The sequence below is a fragment of the Serinus canaria genome, chromosome 2 (assembly GCF_022539315.1).
Source record: "Serinus canaria isolate serCan28SL12 chromosome 2, serCan2020, whole genome shotgun sequence".
NCBI lineage: Eukaryota > Metazoa > Chordata > Aves > Passeriformes > Fringillidae > Serinus > Serinus canaria.
The window spans coordinates 9199774-9221321 of NC_066315.1; the positions used below are offsets into that span (position 1 = coordinate 9199774).

The 21548-nt window shown below is 38.4% G+C and overlaps 1 protein-coding gene across 1 annotated transcript in view; it reads right to left on the minus strand.

Moving 5' to 3' along the window:
* The window catches only part of LOC103813070 (protein tyrosine phosphatase receptor type N2), a 104571-nt gene that overhangs the window by 63435 nt on the left and 19588 nt on the right, over positions 1–21548 (minus strand). Inside the window, exon 4 of the mRNA XM_050970455.1 lies at positions 19339–19533. Within this exon, the coding sequence (XP_050826412.1) occupies positions 19339–19533 (195 nt within the window). The remainder of the gene's footprint in view (positions 1–19338; positions 19534–21548) is intronic.

A 21548-nucleotide genomic window follows, 5' to 3' on the forward strand; every position in this document is an offset into this window, starting at 1 on the left:
ATCATAGAATCATTTAGGTTGGAAAAGTCTCTCAGATCATCAAGTCCAACTGGTAACCCAGCACTGCCAAGTCCACCACTAAGCCATGTTCCTCAGTACCACATCTATATGTCTTTTACATGCCTCCAGAGATAGTGGTGACCCCACCACTGCCCTGGGCAGCCTGTTCCAGTGCTTGACAGCCCTTTTGGTGAAGAAATTTTCCCTAATATCCAATCTAAACCTTCCCTTGCACAACTTGAGGCCACTTCCTCTTCTCCTATCACTTTTTACTTGGTTGAAGAGACACAGTACTTTCTTCAGAGACAGTATGGTTTGCATCTGTCAAGATATTTGTTTTAAAAATGCCTATTTTATTAGCTGATGTTCAGTTGCCACAATTATTTTTGACAACATACTTCCAATATGGTACTTGAGTAGAAACCCTTTCCATGACTGAGGACGCATCTTTCAGTGAAAATATGTGCAGCTCTCAAATTGACAGACCTTGACAGGTCTAATCGAATTTCAAATGTCAGCTGAAGATGTGGATGTGAAATTATCTTAATCCTTGTGAATGGTGACTGCTCAAACCACCCAACATCGTGGGAAACTCCTTTCAAACTGCTGCTGCTTTTTCCAGAGGTGCACAGGGCCAGGCAGTGCTGTTGTGCTTCCCAAGCTTCCTCAGAAGGAGGAGAGGAAATTCTAGAGGAATTTGTCTTAGCTATTATATAGCAAATTGTGCAGAAAAAGACTACAATTGAAAATATTTGTTTTGTATTCTTGTCAGGTAATTTAAATAATGTGGTTTTTTGCCTTTGTTCCTTGCTAACTCATGGGTTGTATCGCTCTGGCCCAGGATGCCCCAGAATTCTTGCTACTCTGTTTGAACTTCTTAGTGTTCTTTAGAACACATTGCATTGACTACATGCAAGAGGGATACTTTTCTGAATAAATCCAATTTGCTTTCAGCACACATATGGTCTTGTCCTTCCATTTTCTGGCTTAATACCTTATCATTAGTGGCTTCACAGTAAATTTCTCTGTTCCCACTCATATTACTCACAGTGCTATAGAATTCAGAGACAGAAGTAGCCTATCTGATTACTTGCTTCCAGGTCTTCAAATAATGTCATTTCTTGTACTTCACTAGAATCTTTCTAACATTTGGCTGCTCTGTATCTAAAGCAGAAGCCTAAAGCACAGTTCAATAGTACTTCTTGGGACTCTGACTCTTCTGAACTATACACTGCATACCTGGAAATACACAAATATTTTCAATAAGGACCACTAGTTCTTATTTGTGATTTTTTTTTAATAGGGATGTCAACAACATTGTTTTTCTATTTCAAACTTAATTTGCTACTCATTTTCAGCAAGCCATGTATTTCAACTTTAGTCTGTCTGCTCAGAATATTGCTGTTCTCCACAATTTCTGCTTGTACATATTCCAGTGTCTTCACAGATGATAAATTAATGGATCTATGCAAATTATAGATATGTCTTCTTGTGACTCTTTTCTTCAAAGATAATTTCTTTGTTGTATACGTTTTCAGATTTAACACTTTCAAACTTTTGAATTACTCCTCTGTCATCACATCTGTGCAGAACTTTAGACTGTGATGAAAGTCATTGTCACTTCCACTCATTTCCACATCATTATTTAAAAAGTTAAATATAACTGGATCTAAGAGCAATTCCTGTACTCTGCCAGACACTCCTAGACATGGCTTTCAATCATTACTTTTTCTATATCAACCTTTTGCCTCATTTCCATCCACATAATTGTCCTCTAAAAATTTGGTATTAATTTTTCAATTAACTATTCATGAGACAGTGTCATGACTTTATTAAAATTTGTATGTATAACATCCATTGTTTTCACTTCATCTACTGGGTTTTGTTGTTTTACTTAAATAAAAAGCAATCAGGTTTGTCCAGGCTAGATTTGCTCTTTAGAAATTATGCATATTCTTACTCATTGTTCAACTATCCAATGGAAAGGGTGAAGGAGATTAGCAAATACACAAAGGAAAGACTCCAGCCTTCCCCACCCTCTTAAATGACACCCTTGCATTTCCTTTTATGCCCTCAAAAAAATCTCTCTCTAGATAATCAGCAACTCCTTTATTAATATGTGCTCCATTATTTTCTAGGGCTGGAGTCTGGACTCGGGGAATAGCAACAGAAAAGTCCATTTCTCTTCTCTGTTCCTGCTCCCCACTCTTCTTTTACAAAACTATTAGTTTATTCTCCTATTTTGGTGCACACAAACTTGTCCAGAGTAGATCAGAGTCACTATTACAACTCTGAGCCATATTCAGGTCCTGCAGAGCACCACAATGTTTTTTCTACGCTTTTTAAGCATTTCTCACTTCCCAGCACAGTTTCATAGTAACACTGAAGTTACTTTGGGGTCTTGCTTGCAGAAGATCAGTCTTTCTCCCTGAGCTGCCCTGGTGTCCTTGCACAGACAAAAGGCTGGGAGCTCATCACACATTTCCATGAAAAAACTTTCAGTGGTGCTGAAACTATGCCCATGCTCTCCTACTTCTCTTCCTAGCAAAGCAGACCTTAAATAAATAGAGGATGCACTGTCTCAATCAATTTCAGTCTTTCCATCAACGAGCTTGTTAGGAAAATAATTTTTTGCCAAAAAAAATTGTTTCATGGAAGTCTCACAGTTGTTTCTGGTGCTCTAATCCAACCAACCCCCAATAATGCAGAACCTGTAACTGGAACCAAGACCAGCTCCATCTCTGAAGCTTCAATCTATAAATGTTAGAAATACCTGCTTTAATCTTAAACATCAAGTTCTCAATATTAACTGCAAAGAAGTGTGACTTTATAGGGGTAGTTATATTTGGTTTATATAGACATATAAAATGAAAAATTCTGTAGTGGCAGCTCATTGTCAGTATCTCACAGAAGCTGTATCTGGAAAAAATCTCAGTAAATTACCATCTGGCTATAAAGTCTCACATGCTCTCAATCCCAGGGAGTTTTCTTCATCCCTTCTTTACTGGAACCAGGATTTCATCACCTGATTAATCAGTCATTTCAGGCTGAAGGCTCCTTTCTCTTTTGTAACTTGTCCTGGGCCATCCCAGATCTCCTGCTCACAGTAACCACAAATAAAAAAAATATGGGAAATAAAAACTTGGGAATTTGTATTTTCTCTGGCAAAAGACACTGAGAAATTGTTTTTCCTCCTCCATTTGCAGCCATATTACTACCATGATGTGTTTTGAACTAATAGTTCTCCTATTTCTCAGGACATGATTACACCAGTGAAAAAAATAGTTTTGAAGCTTTTCAGTTAGGTACTGAAAAATACTATGGAGCTCTACTTGTAATTTGGCATGAAACACTACTAATATAATACATAATGTGGTAGGTGATGAAGGAAAACTTAAAAAAAAAAGCCAGAGGGAGGCAATTCACTGACAAAGCAACTATTCAGTGTGGTTGAGAATAATATCCCTAGATTGCTTCAAATAGGTTGTATTATTCAGAAATAATTTAACTTCCATGGTGATACCAGCCAACAATAAAAATGACATTCCATAGTTTCAGTTTCATATTTTCAGATGTAAAGCTCATTGTAGATACCCAAGCATGCACACAAAGAGCTGTTGTGCTTTCAGCATGCCATCTTAAATAATGTTAAAGTTTTGTCCCTGGTTTGCTAGAGAAGTATCACCTCTGCACTGTAAGCAGTGTATGACATTATCTACCAGACTGGACCGGTGTGCTACTTTGGCAAGAAAGGCTCTAATTCACAAGCATATTAGATGGCTACCTATGTTCTGTTTGCCTAAATTAATATACCCTTGATGCAGTGTACATCACCATCCCTCCCTCTCCTAATGCCCTGATAATAGAGTTTTGTAACCTGTAAAAGGATTACTTCAATCCAATCAGCAGGTGCTGGGATCAGTGTGTGTCACACAAACACTTGCTAATCCTTTTTCTTACAGCTCCCAGCTGCCAAAGGTGTTCAATGAAATCCCAGTGAAATGGATGGATACAGCCTGGTCTGGACTGACACAGGTTGTCATCTCTGGAAGAGATCTTGGAAAATACATGTGCTGCCAAGAACTGCTTCAACTGGAATGGTGGAGGCAGGTATACTTTAAAAAAGAAATGCAGCTAAGTTAAATGCTAAGTTAAACACTCACAAAATGGAATGCTTAATTATGAAATATTTACTCTACCTGGCTCTCTAAATATAGCAGAAGATAAAGGAATTCACTCCACAAGGAATCCCTTCTTAAGGAATATCAGCTACTTAATGGTGTCTTCTAGGTCTTAAAATACAACCACCCTCACCTCCTCCTCCTTACCAACCCTTTCTTGAAATCTAAATTATGCCTCTGAATTTTCACCTCTGCAATTACTTTGCTTTAAATAAACCTCAACAAAAAAGAGAAGATGATTGCCATAAAAGGGAATATAATTTGCTCCCTTACAATCCCTGTGTTTCTGTAGCTCCTTCTTGTCCAACTGTCTGAAAGTGCTCACATTACTTCTGCAGGGAGGCAAGTATCACTGCTGCTTCACAGATGGGAAATGGAAGGGCACAATCACTGAAATGAATTTCCCAGGGTCACAGAATATGCTCCTGAAACACTAATTTTTGCAGGAATATTCTGGACAGCTGTTTTTTTAACCCCATGATCATTTTTATAGACATGGCTAAAAGTCAGGACACCTTAATGAATCCATATCTGAGAACATTTTAGTAATGACAAGTATACCAAATGTTCTGACTGTGATGGAATTGGTACAGATTTTGAGTTGGGGATTTTGTTTAGAAGTACATGGTTTAAGTGTCTGGTGAGTAGATAAATTTATGCACATGCTGAATGCTGTTTATGCAAAGACATGCCAAAGTAAATAATATGTATGTAAAAGATGAATTATCCAAAAGCAGTTTTTAAAATTTCTGTACTTCTTATAATAGATTTCACTACAAAAATCTCAAATAATAAATAGCCTTCACAAAAAGGAACAATATTACTTAAAAAAATTAAGGTATAAACCTCTTAGCCAATTACTGCTATTTCCCAGCATGGGATATGTTGTGACATTTTATAAAACCAAAAATAAATCCAAAACAAGAAAAAACTCAGCCCAAACCTCCCCATTAAAGACAGCTCTGCAGTACAGGAACTGGCACCAAGGAGAGTGTCAGCTGAATTCATCAACTGAGACATTTTGGGAAGCATTTCTGGTAGCTTTGTTAAAATGTAAAAGCACAAGCATGTAAAAACTAGCTGAAAAACTAAACAACAATATACAAATCAAGTCCTTTGACTCTTTGTCAATATTGACACCCAACACCATTCTCACAGAAAACTGCTATTTTCTTCTTACACATTAACTCAATTTTTCTAATGATCCCTTCTCACTTCGTTTTTTACTAATATTTTAACACCATACCACAATCCAAGACATATTTGTGATTCATTTATACGTCTGTTGTGTGTCTGAAATGAAAACTTTAAAAATATATTACTGCACACTAATTACCTGGCTGAAAACATAAAACCAAATTCCCTGGCTTCGTCTCACAGCCCTGCTAACTCAATTAAGCATCTAAATTTGGGTTCCCTGTTGGATACTGTATTTTCAAATTTAAATTTTAATGAATTACAGTCTGTGTTTCTTTTCAGAGCACTTGTATAGTCATCTTCCTTTACTATATATATAAAAATTACCAAGAGATAAATAAAGAATTCTAAAAACATCATGTTTAAAAATAATCCTCTCTTCAAGCATGGTCAAGTTCTGAAGAGATAATGAGACCAGTAAAACCCAGGCAACCATGACCAAGTATATCCAAGTGATACAGAAGATGATGTGATTTATAGATAGTCTGGAAAAATATCACTATGTTAGACACTGGCCATCTTGAGGGCAGACAGGAAAATATTTCTTTTACAGACATAATACCCCTGCTAAAGCAAAGGGAAAAGTACTTACTTACTGCTACTCTTAAACTTGTGAATAAAAGTCAAAGAGTGCTTCTTCAGGAAAAAATAATAACTCATAAAGGAAAGCCCCTCTGCTTTTCTGGGTTTTTTTGGGTTTTTTTGGTTTTTTTTTTTTTTTTTTTTTTTTTTTTTTTTTTTGGGTGGTGGGGCAAGGTAAGATATTGAAGTGATAGAGTTTGTACCCAAACACACACAGAGGTTGTAGAAAATTGAGAACATGCAATATGAAATCCAAGAAGTCTTGCAATTCATGCTATACCCACAGCCTAGAGGCAGGCTATGCAGTTAAGCATAAGTGACCATCAGGTTACCTGGGAGAAAAAGCAGGGAAAGAACAGACTGGATAATCAGCCTTTTCCTTAGAAATCTCCTGTAACAGAGACCAGACACTTCAAACTCCACAAACACCTTCAATGACCACATCCTTGCACTAAGGACCATTTTGGAACCGTGGAAATTTGGAAATTCCATGTTTGCACACAGAGAAGCAACACAATTGGTGAACTGCCAGTCCCATGGATGCAGAGCAAACTCTGCAACAGTAAAAACAAAGAGCTTGACTAGAGAAGACAGCTCAGAAAGCAGGCTGAATGAAAACCTGATTTTTTAATGGTTGGACTTGATATTGGAGGTCTCTTCCAACCTAAATGATTTTATGACAGTAGGAAATGAAGAAACTTTTTTCACAGAAGCCCTTGCAGGACTTAAAGTGAGGACTGTGGGAGAAGACACTTCTGCTCTACCCCTGCCATGTCACACTCACAGCCATGTTGAAACAACCTGCAGTAGGAGAATAAGCAATGCTGGCTGGGAGCAAGATGCAGCTGGCATCTGCCCAGCTCCCAAATCTGGAGGAAGTGTCCCATTTTTCAGGTAACCTTTTATCTATGCACCATGGGATTTCCAACTGATGCTGGCCTAGCTCAGTGATTCTCAAATATTTTTCTCATGAAAGCATTCAAAAGGGATTGTGAAGTGATGGTAGAAAAGCTTTAGAAGTGCATAAGCTGAAGACATCCTGCCTACTCCTGGGACTCTTGGGTTTCCATGGAAGCCAGTAAAGAATAACACTTTAAAGAAGTTTGAGGAACACTGGTCTAATCCACAGATGAAAACATTTGAAGTGACAGAGGGCAAAATAGGAACAAGGAAAAAACAATGTGAAAGAGGAGAGAAGAAGAAGCCAAGAACATACTCTAGAGGTCAACAAAGAAGTGAAATGATGAAAGAAGACATGATACTGCAAAGGAAGAAAGTCAGAAAAACAAAAACCAGGACACAGCTAAATGCTATGGGAAGAAGCAAATTTTGGTCATAACTGATAACTCTCAACGTTTCTCTGCATGCTGTTTCTTTTCCTTGGAATGGAACCTTTCCCTTCAACTGCTGAACCAGGAGAATACTTTGAGGGGGTGACAGCAGTCGTTTTGGGTAGACAGTAAAAGTACAGCTGACTGTAAAACAGAAAGAAAAAGAACCTAAAATTTGGTGCATGTGCATGATTGCTTAGGATTTAGCAGATTGGGCTTGAAGAAAACTGTTATCAATTCAGAAGAGACTCAAAAAATGTGTGGAAGACATCCTTTTCCATCATAGAGTTATTTGCTATAGACTGCACATCCTCAGTTTGGTTTTCACAAGCTTTTTCAGTATGTATTTAATACCTTTCAGTCAGCTCTCCAAATATGTGATATTTTGCTCTTAGATAATAAGGTGATAACTAAAATCACAGAATGAAATCTGACAAAACCAAGTCCAGAATTCCTTTATATTTTCATGTCTTAATAAAGGGTAATGAGTGACACAAAAGGGCAAAAGTATTATCCTTCAGTACAATCCTTTTTCTGTTAAAGCCAAAAGGATGAGTTGTGAGAGGTCAGCTCAGGGACACCAGGGAATGGGGGTCTTCTCCTGGCTCTGTTTCCAACCTTAGGGTTTGTCTTGGTGAAGAGGCTTCCCTGTCTGTGCCTGAGTTTCCTGGACTAAAACAACAGGATAATGATAGCAACCTTTAAAAAGAGCTCTGACTCTACTGATCAAAAGCAGTAAATAAGCATTGGCTTGTTATTATTTTGGTTACTAAAGTGAGTTGAAAGGGTCCTGGTGACTTTACCCAAAATTTCTTTTGTCAGGCCCCAGAATCTTACCTGAAGGACTAAAATTCAGTTATGAGGATGCACATATGCTAAGTAAAATGCTGGTGGATACCCTCAGATACCACAGAGATTTCTTGGTACAACAGAACTTCAAATGAAACATAAGCCATTTATGGGCTTCCAGAAGAAGTAGTGTATTGGGCACCATCAGTACATTTACTACAGCAACTAGACACTATCATGATGTTTTCAATCAAACTAGTCCAATGCAAATAAAGACACCAAAAGGTCAAAGGAGGCAATGAAAAATGAAGAAAGCACTTTTCTCAGGAAGGCATTACACACACACACACACACACACACACACACACACACACACACACACACACACCTAAAAAGCAGCAGGACACTCCTCTACTGTGAGCCAGCACTGCCCTGGCCATCTTAGCTTGCAGTGGTTAATAAACCCAACCCTTCCAGCTGCCTTCCCAGCAGCAGATAAAGCAGTAGATAAATACCTGCATCAGAAATACTCCTTCATTTATAAAAGCTTTAGGGTTTGGATTCTGCATTAGCTTCATCCTTGAAAAATTCCATCTTTTAAGTCCACCACAGTCTACCACTCTGGCATGGTGACTGTCTCTTAATGCCACAGTCTGCATGGTTTGTTATGATTCTTACAGGTTAAGAAGCACCCTTGAAGCCTTTGGCCTGACACATAATTATAATACATACAAAACATGATTTTATATGAAAGTGCTTCTCTGGGTATCATTCCTGCATGCTATTTATCAACTGCTACTTTTAAGCTAAAACTCCTTTGGAATTGTCTGATGAATGAAGTGAATGTACACTTCAGGACATGTCCTGCTGCAACAGTACTCCCTCTGCAAGGCTGCTCCAAGGAACCTTGGAGGACCACAGATAAAAGGTTAGTTCTGCATCCTGCAGTTTTTGGGGTGAGCCCAGTCAAGTTCCACATGCTCCACACACAGAAGTAAAGCTTGGAGTAATCTCATGGTAGAGCAGGTACATGAGGGTTTTTGTATTGATGGTACTTCTACACACAGTCCATCTACTCATGCAAATAATGTCTTAAAGCATTTAAATGATCTCTATCTATTCTGCTGGTAAAATTTGTCACTGGCAAAGACATGTGACATCTTTTCCATTAGCTTTTCTCTGTAATGTGACACAGGCAGATTAAAAGGGTTCTTTTAACATACATCTCCTCCAGTACTGATGTGGCTGAGACCACTGCAAATTAAATTTTATAAATTATCACTGCTGTGCTTTTCACCATTTATGTCACTATATATTCACAATTTCCTCATCCCAAGGAGCACAAACACCCTTGTCAGCTTCACTTATACACAGTTGTAAGAGACTAAAATTGCAAATATTGCAAGGAAAAGTTTTAAAATTTAAAATGCTAAAAATTTTTCCATTGACACAGAAAAGTTGTATATATTGTATGTCTGCTCCCAAACATTTCTCTATACCTATAGAGGATACTATTGCTCTTCATGGTATTTGCATGTGGGTATGAAGCACCCACCACTGAAGAGTCATCTCAAGGCACATGATACTAAAACCAATATACAAACCCTAAAAATATATCAGTATTTAAAGGCATAAGAAGGCCTAAATAAACATGAAGTAACACTGTGTCATAAATATAACACCAAGATCCAGGGCCTGATTCTGCCTGGGCTCCCACCCGCTAATCACTCGTCTGCAGACACAGCCGTGGGTGCAATTTCAGCTCTCAGATTCTCCTGCTGTAGCTTTTTCCCCCCTTGTTATCTCAGTAGACATCTTCACTTTGGTGAGATGGATATTGAGCCACCATCCTGCTACACATTCCAGGAATATGCACACAGCAAGCAGCTCAGCATCAGCTCACACATGAACAGCCTTAGCTCCCATAAAATATTCATTCATTTAAAAAATATTTGCACCCTGCTGTCAAACTTAGACAAATTCATACTGAGCCTCAGAAAATAGCTGTTTTAATGGTAAATGATGTTCCAGAAACCTCTTTCAGGCTAAACACTCTCGTCAAAATTATTTTAATAAGAAAGATTAACAATTTCAACATTAGCTGCTAATCCCCTTTCATTTGAAACTGTGCTGATAAAATTCTTTGCTTGTCATTCAAATAGTAAGTAATAATTATAGATTTGGGGCCTCCATCTCTTGCTTCATTAATAGTAAATTGCATGGAAGTCTGAAGCATAAAGTCAGCTTTGATACATCTCAAAATGCAATTTCCATAGCTTTCCTTAGCTATGTACAATTAATTACAGAGTTAATAAGGGGAATATGTTAATGAAAGGGAAATTATTCACTCAGACCACCTGGTCTTATCAAATTTCTTTAATATGTTTCCTTCTTTCTGTGAATTTGCATGACAGCAAGAACACAAATCATGCTGTGCACTGCTAGTCCTTTAGTATTTTTATTTTCAACAAGCTAAAGTCCACTTAAATTAAATACAGAAAGAATGAAAGAAGCAGTCAGTAGTAAATAACTGACTGCATTTGTTTTCTCAAGTTCAGTACCTTTATAATTTTAAAATAAAATCGCTTAAACAGCTTTATAATTACCAGACTCTCTTCAATGCTGAAGTACAAATATAATGCATCCAAAAAGGAGACATTGTCATCTTTTATTTTCCTTAAAGAAATGTGCTGCGTGTGCACATATTTAATAAAAGATGTACAGAAATTTGCTTCAATTCACTGCAGTCTGACAGCTACTAGAGCTTAGTTGCTATGTGCAGTAGAGTTTCTGGATGTTCATGGGAATATTTTAGTTGCTACAAACAGCCCAGTCAGAAGGTGGCAAGCCTTCACATAAATCATCTTAAAAATAACACAGTTGTGATACATAGTCACAGAAATATTTTTTAAAGATGGGTTAAATCCAGAAAATCAACCATCTTCAACAAACCTCGATGGATTTACTACTGACCAGACAGAGGACAAAAACAATGGAGGACCTGGACATCAACCCTCATAACCATTCCAGGAAGAAAAAGGCCAGAGAATAATTCCTAGAGCAATGGCAGGTTGTGTTTGGAGGAGGTGATGCTTGTGGGCAGTTTATCACCCCTCCCTTCTATTCTCAGTTCAATGCAAAGGTCCAACATACAGCCAGCAACAAGAGGCAGCTCATAATTCTTGCTATGAATAGGGTTTTCTTGGCCAGCTTGGCAACCTAAAGCAGAATTAGCTCATGCGTTTAGGAGAAGAGGATAAGGGAGACATGACAGCATTGAGGGAGAGCTGCCAACTAAAAAAAAAAAAAGTAAGATATTACTCTGGTCTGAAACAAAAGGACAGTTACATAAAGGAGACAAACTCAGTAAAATTCTGTCTTTTATGAAGACATACTGGGGTAAGGATGCAATATTTGAGGGTGGAATACTTTACCTGGTTTTGACCACAAAGTAAACCAGTCCTCTTTTATTGAACAGCAAATACTATGTCATCCACTTCCAAGCAAACTTCACAGATTATTTTAATGTTTATCTCCTTATTTAAAAATGTTTCCACAGCTGCGTCGTGGGTGCATATGCAAAATTTGATCATCACAGGAGCATTTTGTCTGTGTCCTACACATCAAATTTTCCAAATACCACCCAAATTCTGTTACCTTACTCAGAAAACACTGCCAAATTGTGGTCTAATCCCAGAAGGAGTTGCAGAAAGCAAAGTCCAAGTTTTTTTAATCTTGCCCTGAAGAACTTTGTTGAATCAGACTTTGTTGAATCAGTGGAGGGATTGAACTGTCTTCATTAAAAATTACCAGGCCATATTCAATAACTTTTGCTGGCCTGGCCCACACAAAGAGAAAGAGCTCTCCAAAATATCAATGGGAGTTCTTCTGGGTATCCTAAACTGCAGCTGGCACAGCAGTGCAAAAACACAGAGCCAATATTATGTCTCTTTGGAAGTTATGAAGCAAGTCCCACTTCCACCCTGAACTCTTACACGTTCTGAGGAGCTCTGAAGCTGTAGTCCCATTTACCACATGTCATTTGATCTTAGCAGTGTGCCATGTCTAGCAACCCATGTGAGCAATTTCTGTACCCCACAGTGAGTCAAAACTCACCACCTGCTCACATCTGAACTCTGCCACCAGCTCAGAAATATTCTGTAACATATATTATCATCTTGGGTCTCCTGCCTGAGAAGTCTTCCTGAATTGCCTTCTTTCTAGTATCCTTCTAAACAGGCATTTCCACCTGCTAAATCCAAAATATGATTAACTGCTGTATCTGCTACAATGAGTGATCAAGGATTTAATGCATGATGTGAGCATGCACAATAGGAAAAATACAGCAAGAGCACTTCATCACTGAGGATGCATTTGAAGCCAAAAGACAAGATCTCCCAGATAAATATTCATCTCCAGGAGACTCCATGGTTCATGAGACTCTCAGAAGCAGCTGAGTGGTGGGATCCAATGACTGAGAAATGGGACTCAGATGTGAAGACGGTAAGATTCCTTGTCTTCAGCCTGAAGTATCAAAACTCAGATAATTTTCATTAAATCCCCATCTATTGCTACAGCTGATACTTGTCTTGGCATTACCTGGATGTCCTCTAGAAATGCAAGAAAGCTGGGTGTAGCAGATGAAAGTCCAGATAGCCACCAAGATTTGTTTCAACCAAGAAAATGATCCTTACTTTTTACTTGGTGCACACATTTGCATAACCTAGTTTTTGTGTCACATATTTCTTCCAATGTAACACTTTTAAAATCATTAATCTAGAATATTAAGGGAAATGTTTTCTTCATCTTTCTACTAAAAGCCCTAGGGAATGATGTAAGTTGGATAAAAGTGTTCAACCAAAGCAGCTTAAACAAAGCTGGAATAAACACTTCACAGTCAAATGACAGAGTAAGATGTAGTCACAGAAATTTGGTGAGTTATTTCTAATCATGAATACATTAGGGGAAAACAACTGGCATGGAAAAATTTAGGGAAAAAAAGGTTTTGAAATCAATTTCATACCATGTTCAAGAGGAATGTTTTTCTCAATTTAATACTGACTCTGCAATTGTTATTATTTCCTAAGGCCCATTCAACAAAATTAATATAGAAAATGGGGAGCAACTTATTATGAAACAAATAAAATGGAAGAATCAAAGGGTAACGTGTTCATGAATATTTTTTCTGAGTTTTATTGATATAATCTATGTAGTACATACATTCATTTATTAGATTTATGGCTCTATTAGTAGAGCTGTTTCCATATGCCATGAGATTTTTTTTTCACTTTGCAGCTTTTCTTTGCTCCTGAATCTCAAGTCCCAGCTTTAAACAAACACAGGCAAATGTTTCAAAACAACTTCAACATTTAGGGAGGGGAAAAAAAGGATGTAAAATGAAGGGATAAACACTACATCAGCAGAAGATCTTTCAGGAGGCAGCCAGCTCTGCTTGTCCCTAAAAGCATGACAACTCAGGGAGAGATGGGTAAAGATTTTCCCATCCACAGTGTTTATGTCTTTTTGGGATATTGGCTATCCTGTCACTGAGTAACACAATTTATAACAGCCCTTTCCCTTGTGACTCCTCCTGTCCAACTGTTCTTGATGAAATGGCCTTTAGGGCCAAAGCTTTCTTGGGACTTAATTTTGTGAGACTTCTACAACTATTTATACTGGCACAGCTGAAAGATAAGTTGGGATTTAGATCCACTTAGCACATCTGTAAGGAGTTAATGCTTTTAGCTTAACTTTGTCACTGACTTTTTTCCCTTCCTATGTGAGGGAGGATTCTCTTCTTCATTTTCTCAGTGGCAAGCTTTTTTTAAACAGGATATTTATATTTTTGAGATGCATGAAGAGGTATTAATGCTGGTAGAAGGAGAAGGTGGAAAAAAGAAAAAAAAAAGATTAGAATCCATTTAATAATCAAACAAATGATTGTGACAAAGACCTTGTTTTCCATACCTGCACTCCTCACCTTTGTCCCTGCCAGCATTAATCACCTCTGCAGCATCTGTGTCCTCAGGCAGTGCACTGCATGCTGCTTCACTCAGGAGATGCTCAGTGTGTATAAGGATTAAGGTCAAGGTGGAAAGTACACCTGCTTCTAGCTCAGTGCTATTTGTCCTTACATACTGGAGCTTCTCTCTTCATCTAGAGAAGTGTATTTATTTGCCTTTTGCTCCCAATTTTATTGCAGCTTTAGGGATAAAATGAAGGAATTTCAGCAAGATGTAGTAGAGGATCTAGCAAATACCTTTTCTTGTTGCAATGTGTCTTCAGTCACTCAGTTCTACACTCTTCCATATTCAATTAAAAAGAATCTATAGCTGCTACCCCATAGAGCTTATCTAAAAAAGAATTCACTTCAAAAAATGAGAGTGAGGGGGAAATTGCTAAGAAACCATCAAAAAGTTACTATTTGAGAGTACAGGATACCAATATCATCAAAAACCCCCAGGTTCAATCTTGGAAACTATTCTCTCCCTGTTACCCTTCCCAGTCCTACAGCAATCCTGTCAGTGATTCAGCATCAAAATTAAGTCAATGTAAAATTCAGCATCTGAGATTTGCCCATTTTAGCAGCACCAGGCCCCCACCCCATGTCCCCAGCTAAGGTTGTGTCACAGAAGGTGACACATGGACACAAAGTCCCAGGACTTTGACAGAAAGTTCTCACATGAGGCCATTCACTTCTCTGTGGTGAGTGTCCTCCTGGTGTTACAGGCATATTGCCTCAGGCAAGAGGATTAAGCAGATTTATATCTCTTAGGTAAAAGGCCACTGATTTCAGGCTCTAGTTCATCTGTTCCCACCACCTCATTCAGCCCAAGTATGAAACTTTCTTCTCCTTCTGAAAAGTACACGATCACAGACAGTTACATATTATTATTATTTCCAATATATAAAGCAGTTTCATACCCTCTGGGAGAAGACACCTAAGACTTCAGATTACAAGAAATACTGAAAAAGACCTTTTGTAAATTCACGCTTCCTGAAATTCTAATTTATGTATAATGCTCCAAATTATGCACATCTGTCTTTACAAGGAAAAAACCTGCACAACACAGAAAATCCTGCAAAACACAGAAAATCACTTCTGCTTCTCCAAATACCCTCTCTTATATGGTATTCAGATAACAACCTCATAATATTATCACCAAAAGCACACATGCTTTTCTTGCAGTACTTGCAGTTCTTCTTCATTTAAAACTTCATGAAGTTGATTTAAAACTTCATAATTGTTTTAACCAAAAAAAGCATGGTAATACATGAAGCAGGTGTAGGATCCAATCCACCTTGGTGCTGAGCTTGTGCCACAGCACAAACAAAAGAGACTCTTTCATCTAAGCTGCAAACATCAAGGTCTCCTAATTCTCTGGAGACCTTCAGAGACACCTACTCACTTCATCAACTGGAGAGGGAATTTATGGACTCAAGTCAACACCAACACTTCATTAAATGCCTAAAACACAGGAGCGCGAGTTAGGGAGACTAAATCTCTCCTGATCACTTCTAAACCCCCTCTGGTTTTCTTGCTGGACTGCAAAAGGAATTGTTTCCCTTTATTAGAACTTCTCTTGTCAGCTGCAATATAGACATACACATGAGAATAAAGTGGGTGGAAATTTAAGTTCCTATTCTTTCCCTGGTTGTGACCTTCTGAATGATGCTTTCTTGCAAAACCAGTGGTGACCAAAAGGAGGGCACACATCCTGAGTTGTTTGCTGCTGAAACCAGCCAGTCAGTGCCACAAACATGACTGCATTAAACATGCTCCTCTAATTACACTTCCCAAAGTGCTCGGATTTTTTAGAAAGACAGAATCAAAATGTGCCATATGCGCCACCCTCCTGTTAAAAATGTGATGAAAAAGACAGTGAAAAGGAAAAAAAAAAACTCTGAATGTTGTTATCACTGTCCTTCTGGGCCTCCTGAGCCCTCCCTGCTTCCTCCTGCCAACACTCAAACCACCTCACACTGCTGGCAGCAGTGCAGAGGCATTGCCTGGCTGCACAGGGAAGTGGCAGAAATGCAGATTTTTCCCCTTGGAGGCTGGTTTCAGTCTAAGTGAGGAGACTGCCCCACAGCCACAGGGCTTGGAAGACCCCCTGTTTCTGCACACCTTGAGCACTATAAACAATGGGCTAACAAGTGGAAAGCCCTCCAAGAAAACAGTACCTTAGCCAACCTAAGCTCCAACAAACCCTAAGCTGAGATGACTTAGATATGACTGCAGGTATGACTGATAGCATTTTCCAGCAAATTCAACAGCTTTACAGAAACATTTCTGACCAATGCTACCTCTGAATAAGATTACATGGAGTCATTCAGCAGTCACACACTTCTAAGCTATTTTCATTAAAGTTTTATTCTGTTTATGAATCAAAAGAAATTATTTCCTGCTGCCACTTTACACACTAATCCATTGTTTTATTTTCTCTAGGGAGATCCTGGCACCTATAAGCAATAAGGACTGAGGAGCCTTAGCTCAGCTTACTACCCCTCCACTGCACATTGTGGAGCACAAAAACACATTTGCAGACTTTTAAGTGCATTTACCCTGCAAAGCAGAGGGTATTTGCCATTCTTACTAGGCCCATTGCTAATATTTGTCATGGCTTTTTGGGGCACTGAGATATTTTTTAAAAAAAATATCTAAAAAATTGAAAAGGAAGAGGATTGTGGCAGAGGGAAATTAGAAGAACTGAAAAATGTCTTTTATTGAATGGTATAAAAGTTGCAAACTGTCTCCTCACTCTCCTCCACTTTTATCTGCAAGGCAAAGGGAGGAAGAGTTCACCTCTGGCGAGCTGCTTCTGTTGCTGAGGTCCAACAAGCCACAGCATCCCCAGAAGGAGAGAAATTCAGGTAAATAAGGCATTACAGAGATGTGCATTTATTTTTGAGCAGAACATAAACTGGGCCAGCTCTCTGGTTTCATTGTGACCCCCAGTGACACAAAACATGAGCATTTCTGATCAAGCCCAATCATCTGCTTCTGAGCTGCAGCTGAGAGATGCTGATCCTTCCATGTAAACCTAACCCAGCTTCGCCTTCAGCAAATCTTGTATTTATGGTTTAACTGATTCCTTAAGTAAACATCCCACTGCCTGCCTGACCCTCCTATTAGGCTTGCCCTGATGGCAAAGCTAAATGCATATTTCGGTGCCAACACATATTTTCTCCCTAATTGTATCATCTGAGTCCATTAAGAACAATCTTTCCCCATCCTGTATGTCACAGCACATAGGCAGACTCCCCTGAATCGCTGATTTTTGTTTGTTCTGGTTAGACTTAACAAATTAACTGGTTTTCCTCTCTCTGTGTGGCTTGCTCTCAAAACCCTACAGCATTTCTTTGCCCTTCTTTGAACCCTCACCATCTAAGGTATAACATCTGCTGTTAGATAGTTAACACATGTATGAGTTCATCCAGGGTTAAACAGGATTGACTGAATTATGGACACTGAGCACCATAACAATGATCTTGACCAATCTGACTATTTTTAAAGTATATTTACTGCCATATGAAGACAATTGCTTCTTGCAATTTTGCAGAAATTTGCAGACCAGAATAAGTGGTACCCCTAAGCAACTTTCTCTCCTTTAAGCATGATTTTCAGATGATTTTTTATGTTTCCCAATAATATCACTGAAAACGATTTTGCTCAGTTTGAAGTAGTTGAAACTGTTTGCAAATGTTAAATGAATATTTCCATCTACATAGGAAATCTTGCTCTAATTTCCATACAAATATATTGCCTAGATCTTTTTAAACCTCTTTTTGCCTCAGAATTCATATTTATTTTGAGATTGGGCAACTGGAAATGTTTGGTGTTCCCAATCCTCCCCCCGCCCCCAAGTATTTTACTTAACTATGAAAGGAAATCAAGTGAATTTTAATTATGGTTTGGCAACAGTGGAACAGTAAAAACTGTAACAAATGGTTTTCTGTTATGGGAACAACCTTTTCAAACTGCACTTGTCTACCAGATATTAACATAATAATTAATTAATTACTTTTGGAGTGGGATGGCAGCAATGTATTTACCCAGGATCATCAACTCTGAGGAAGCATCTGGTTTAAAATCCTACCCTGCTTTTGCTCTCTTTTATAGCTGACTTGATCAAGGCTGAAGGTCAGTAACTTGGCTGAGGTCAAATTTAGGTTTTGGGTTTTGCCTGCCTTTATTCCTTTCACCGTTATGTGAGGCTGGCTTGCAAGAACTTGAAAAATACCTCAGATGATAGAACCTTCAAATATAAGTCCAGAAAAAGAAAGAAGTTTTAAAATTATGACCCAAAAGTATGGCATGATGGAAAGCAGTTTCCAAAAACTTGGCAAACTATCAATTGGAAAGGATGCTTACTTTAGGTAGAAACAGAAGTCCAATACCCAAGCAAAATAACACAACTTTTGTCAAATTCTTCACCACAACCTAACTTCTACTCAGCTAATGCCAATGCACTCTAGAGAGACAGTAAGTATTTAAAGAAAGATGAAAACAAGGCACAAAAAATAGAGGATTACTCTACAGCTCTCCCAGCAGGACAGAAACAAGCTCCACCAGTCCCAACCACTGGACTCTGACTCTTACACACAAAAAACTCTTCATGTGTCCATCTTGTACACTGATACTGGTCTCAAGCTGTGCTTGGAAGTAACCCAAGATTTCCAACATAGACTCCATCAATAGAATATATTTAGATCACTTCAAACATGAGAAATCAAGCTTGGAAGAAATTCATCCAAGGACAAAACAAAAAAAAACCCAGGTAAGGCTCAAAATTCAGATCCCTTTTCTAAGGTGACAGAAATAAATTGCTCCATATCACTAATCTTCTGTTGCCTTCTCAGCTCAGATACCTCCACACACTGGAGACACATGAGAAAAAGCAGTCAGCTGATCAGAAATTTGGGAGCTTTCTTCAGTTGTCCAAGCTGAGCTAAACATGAATAGGACAAGAGGACACCACAGGGCTTTTTTTTTTCTTAAAAGCAAGCATGCAAACAATTCATATGTTCACGTTGAAAGAATGTTCCCAAGAGAAGAAAAACAAAAATATAAGGGAAAAAAAAAAGGAAATAAAAATGCCTGTTTTAAATATACAAAGTTAAGATTACCAATGAAGCTCAGGAATATTTTCCACCTGTGAAAAGACATCTTCCCTGTCATTTAAAGCTCCAAAAGCTGAGCAGGTGCCTAAAATTCTGTCGCAATTTCTTGTGCCACAAGGGCAGGAGTGCCTTACCAGGATCATGTGACCGGTGGAGATGTCCATGTTGGACTGGACTGGCTCCTCACACCAGGATGAGGTGCTGCTGCGGGCTGAGGGGCTGGGGATGGGCCCATCACTGAACTGGGAGGAGACGCTGTTGATTCGGGACGAGTGCAGGGGCTCTGGGCGGTCAGAGCTCTTCACTGCCATGCGCTGCCGGCATAGCTCCTAGAGAGAGAGAGAGAGAGGAGGAAACAACCCACAGTCAAGAGTAATTACAGGATAGAGTCTACTAAAGACATATGATTTACAACATGTTTCCAGGGCTGGAAGTATTTTCCCCCTCACTGCAGTAATTTTTGGGTGGCTGTTCTGTGAAGCACAGCTACAAAGGGATGCTCAATGAAATTACGACACGATGACTACCCTAACTTTTCAAAAGTGCAATTATGACTGCATGCACATCTCCATATAGATAACCAAAAATCATATTCTGGAGCTTGACTCCTCTAGCAGATATATAGTTTTTCCTCCCCCACATTCTGCAAAGCCACTTTTGAACCACACAACCTCCTGAAGTTAATGGGGTTGCACGGGAGTAATTGAGAGCACTGCTTGGTCCTGGATATGCAAACTCAGCAAGCTCAAGGCAACTGAATTGATGTGCTCTCCAATGTAAATCCTCGTTGATAGATGCCTCATTTCTCTTCATTAAAATAGCAAACTCGCAACACTTCCTCCCTGATGTGGGGCAGAGAGGATGAAGAATGACATTAACGAAGAATAAAAGCAGAAATCTGTCATTGTATTGTTTAAGCAGCTTTGGCGAAGAAAGAAAATTCAAGCTATCACACACACTAATGCAAGTCATGTTGAAACACCAAAATAGATAGCACTGGGAATACGTATTTTCAGTTGCTCTCATGCACAGAATTAATGCAAATATACAGAATTCTGGTTAGGTAACAGAAAATCCTGCTGGTAAAACCAACTCCCGATAGTATAAAATTCTGATTCTTATAGAATGAGCAGACCCACAGTCACACTATCATGTTGTAATGCTGTTAAAATCAGCTGAGGTGGTGAGATCACAGATATTGTAATAAAATGATCATTTTTAACATATGACTATTGTCCACGAGGGGTCCTTGGCTGCGTGGCAAGTCTATAGGATGTGGCCAAATTGCACACACAGTGTGGGTACACATTTGTCTCAGATTACTCATTCTGCACAGATGAGTACTAAGAGCACAATCTTTTGCCTCAGGCTAACAAAATAATACAGGCTGAAAAATTCATACCATCGGAATGCCATGGCTTCTGTTTTCTTATTCATTGATAATTTAGTTGCAGCCCAAGTACCATCAGTAGGATGATCTGAAACCCATTATTTATCAACTTCAATAAAATCTTCTTTTCAGACAGGAGTTTGAAATATAACGTAAGACTATGTCTGGGGCTTTTTTTAACCTTGTAAACTCCAGGACACTGAAGGGGATCCTAATCCATGCAGCAGCAAGCATTCAAACAAACTCCCTGAAAGCATGGTATAGAGTCTCCTCATGCCACCACATGACAATGATTAAAGACTCCTTAAAATATTCTTTTCTACCAAAACTTCTGTCTTATTTGCCATTAGAGATTCTTATGTGGACTTTGACAGTATTTAATACAGTATATATATATATACACAGATGTATACACAATGAGATGTATGTATGCATGTACAAATTAAGATACACTGAGATGAAATTTGTATCATTTATAGACAGAATATATTTCAGTGTCTATTACAAAAATACAGTCAACAGAAGCTTGGGGAGCAGAGATTACTAATTCTATGTGGTGTCAGTTGTTGGAATAACTGTACAGAAGACTGTCACAAGTGAAACTGCTACCTGACTCCATCACTGCATTTTTGTATATTTATTGATTTTGTCTAGGCCATGAAAGAGTTTTTCTAATTTTTACCAAAAGTAGGGGTTTTGAACACTTGAGTAGTATCTATTCTGTCACTTGGTACTTTTTAGCTTCCTACTAACCTTAACATGAAAAATATTAGAAAAATAAAATTCAAAAATATGTTGAATTGAGTCACATATATTGCTGTTAGATAGGTCAGTTAAACTATCAGTATTAAACCCAAGACTTTTTAATAAAGGAAAAAATGTCATTGTATCTGTTATTTTTAAATAGAGGAACAAAGAAAAAACCTCTTCTTCTCCTTTGCTCTGGAGGATCAC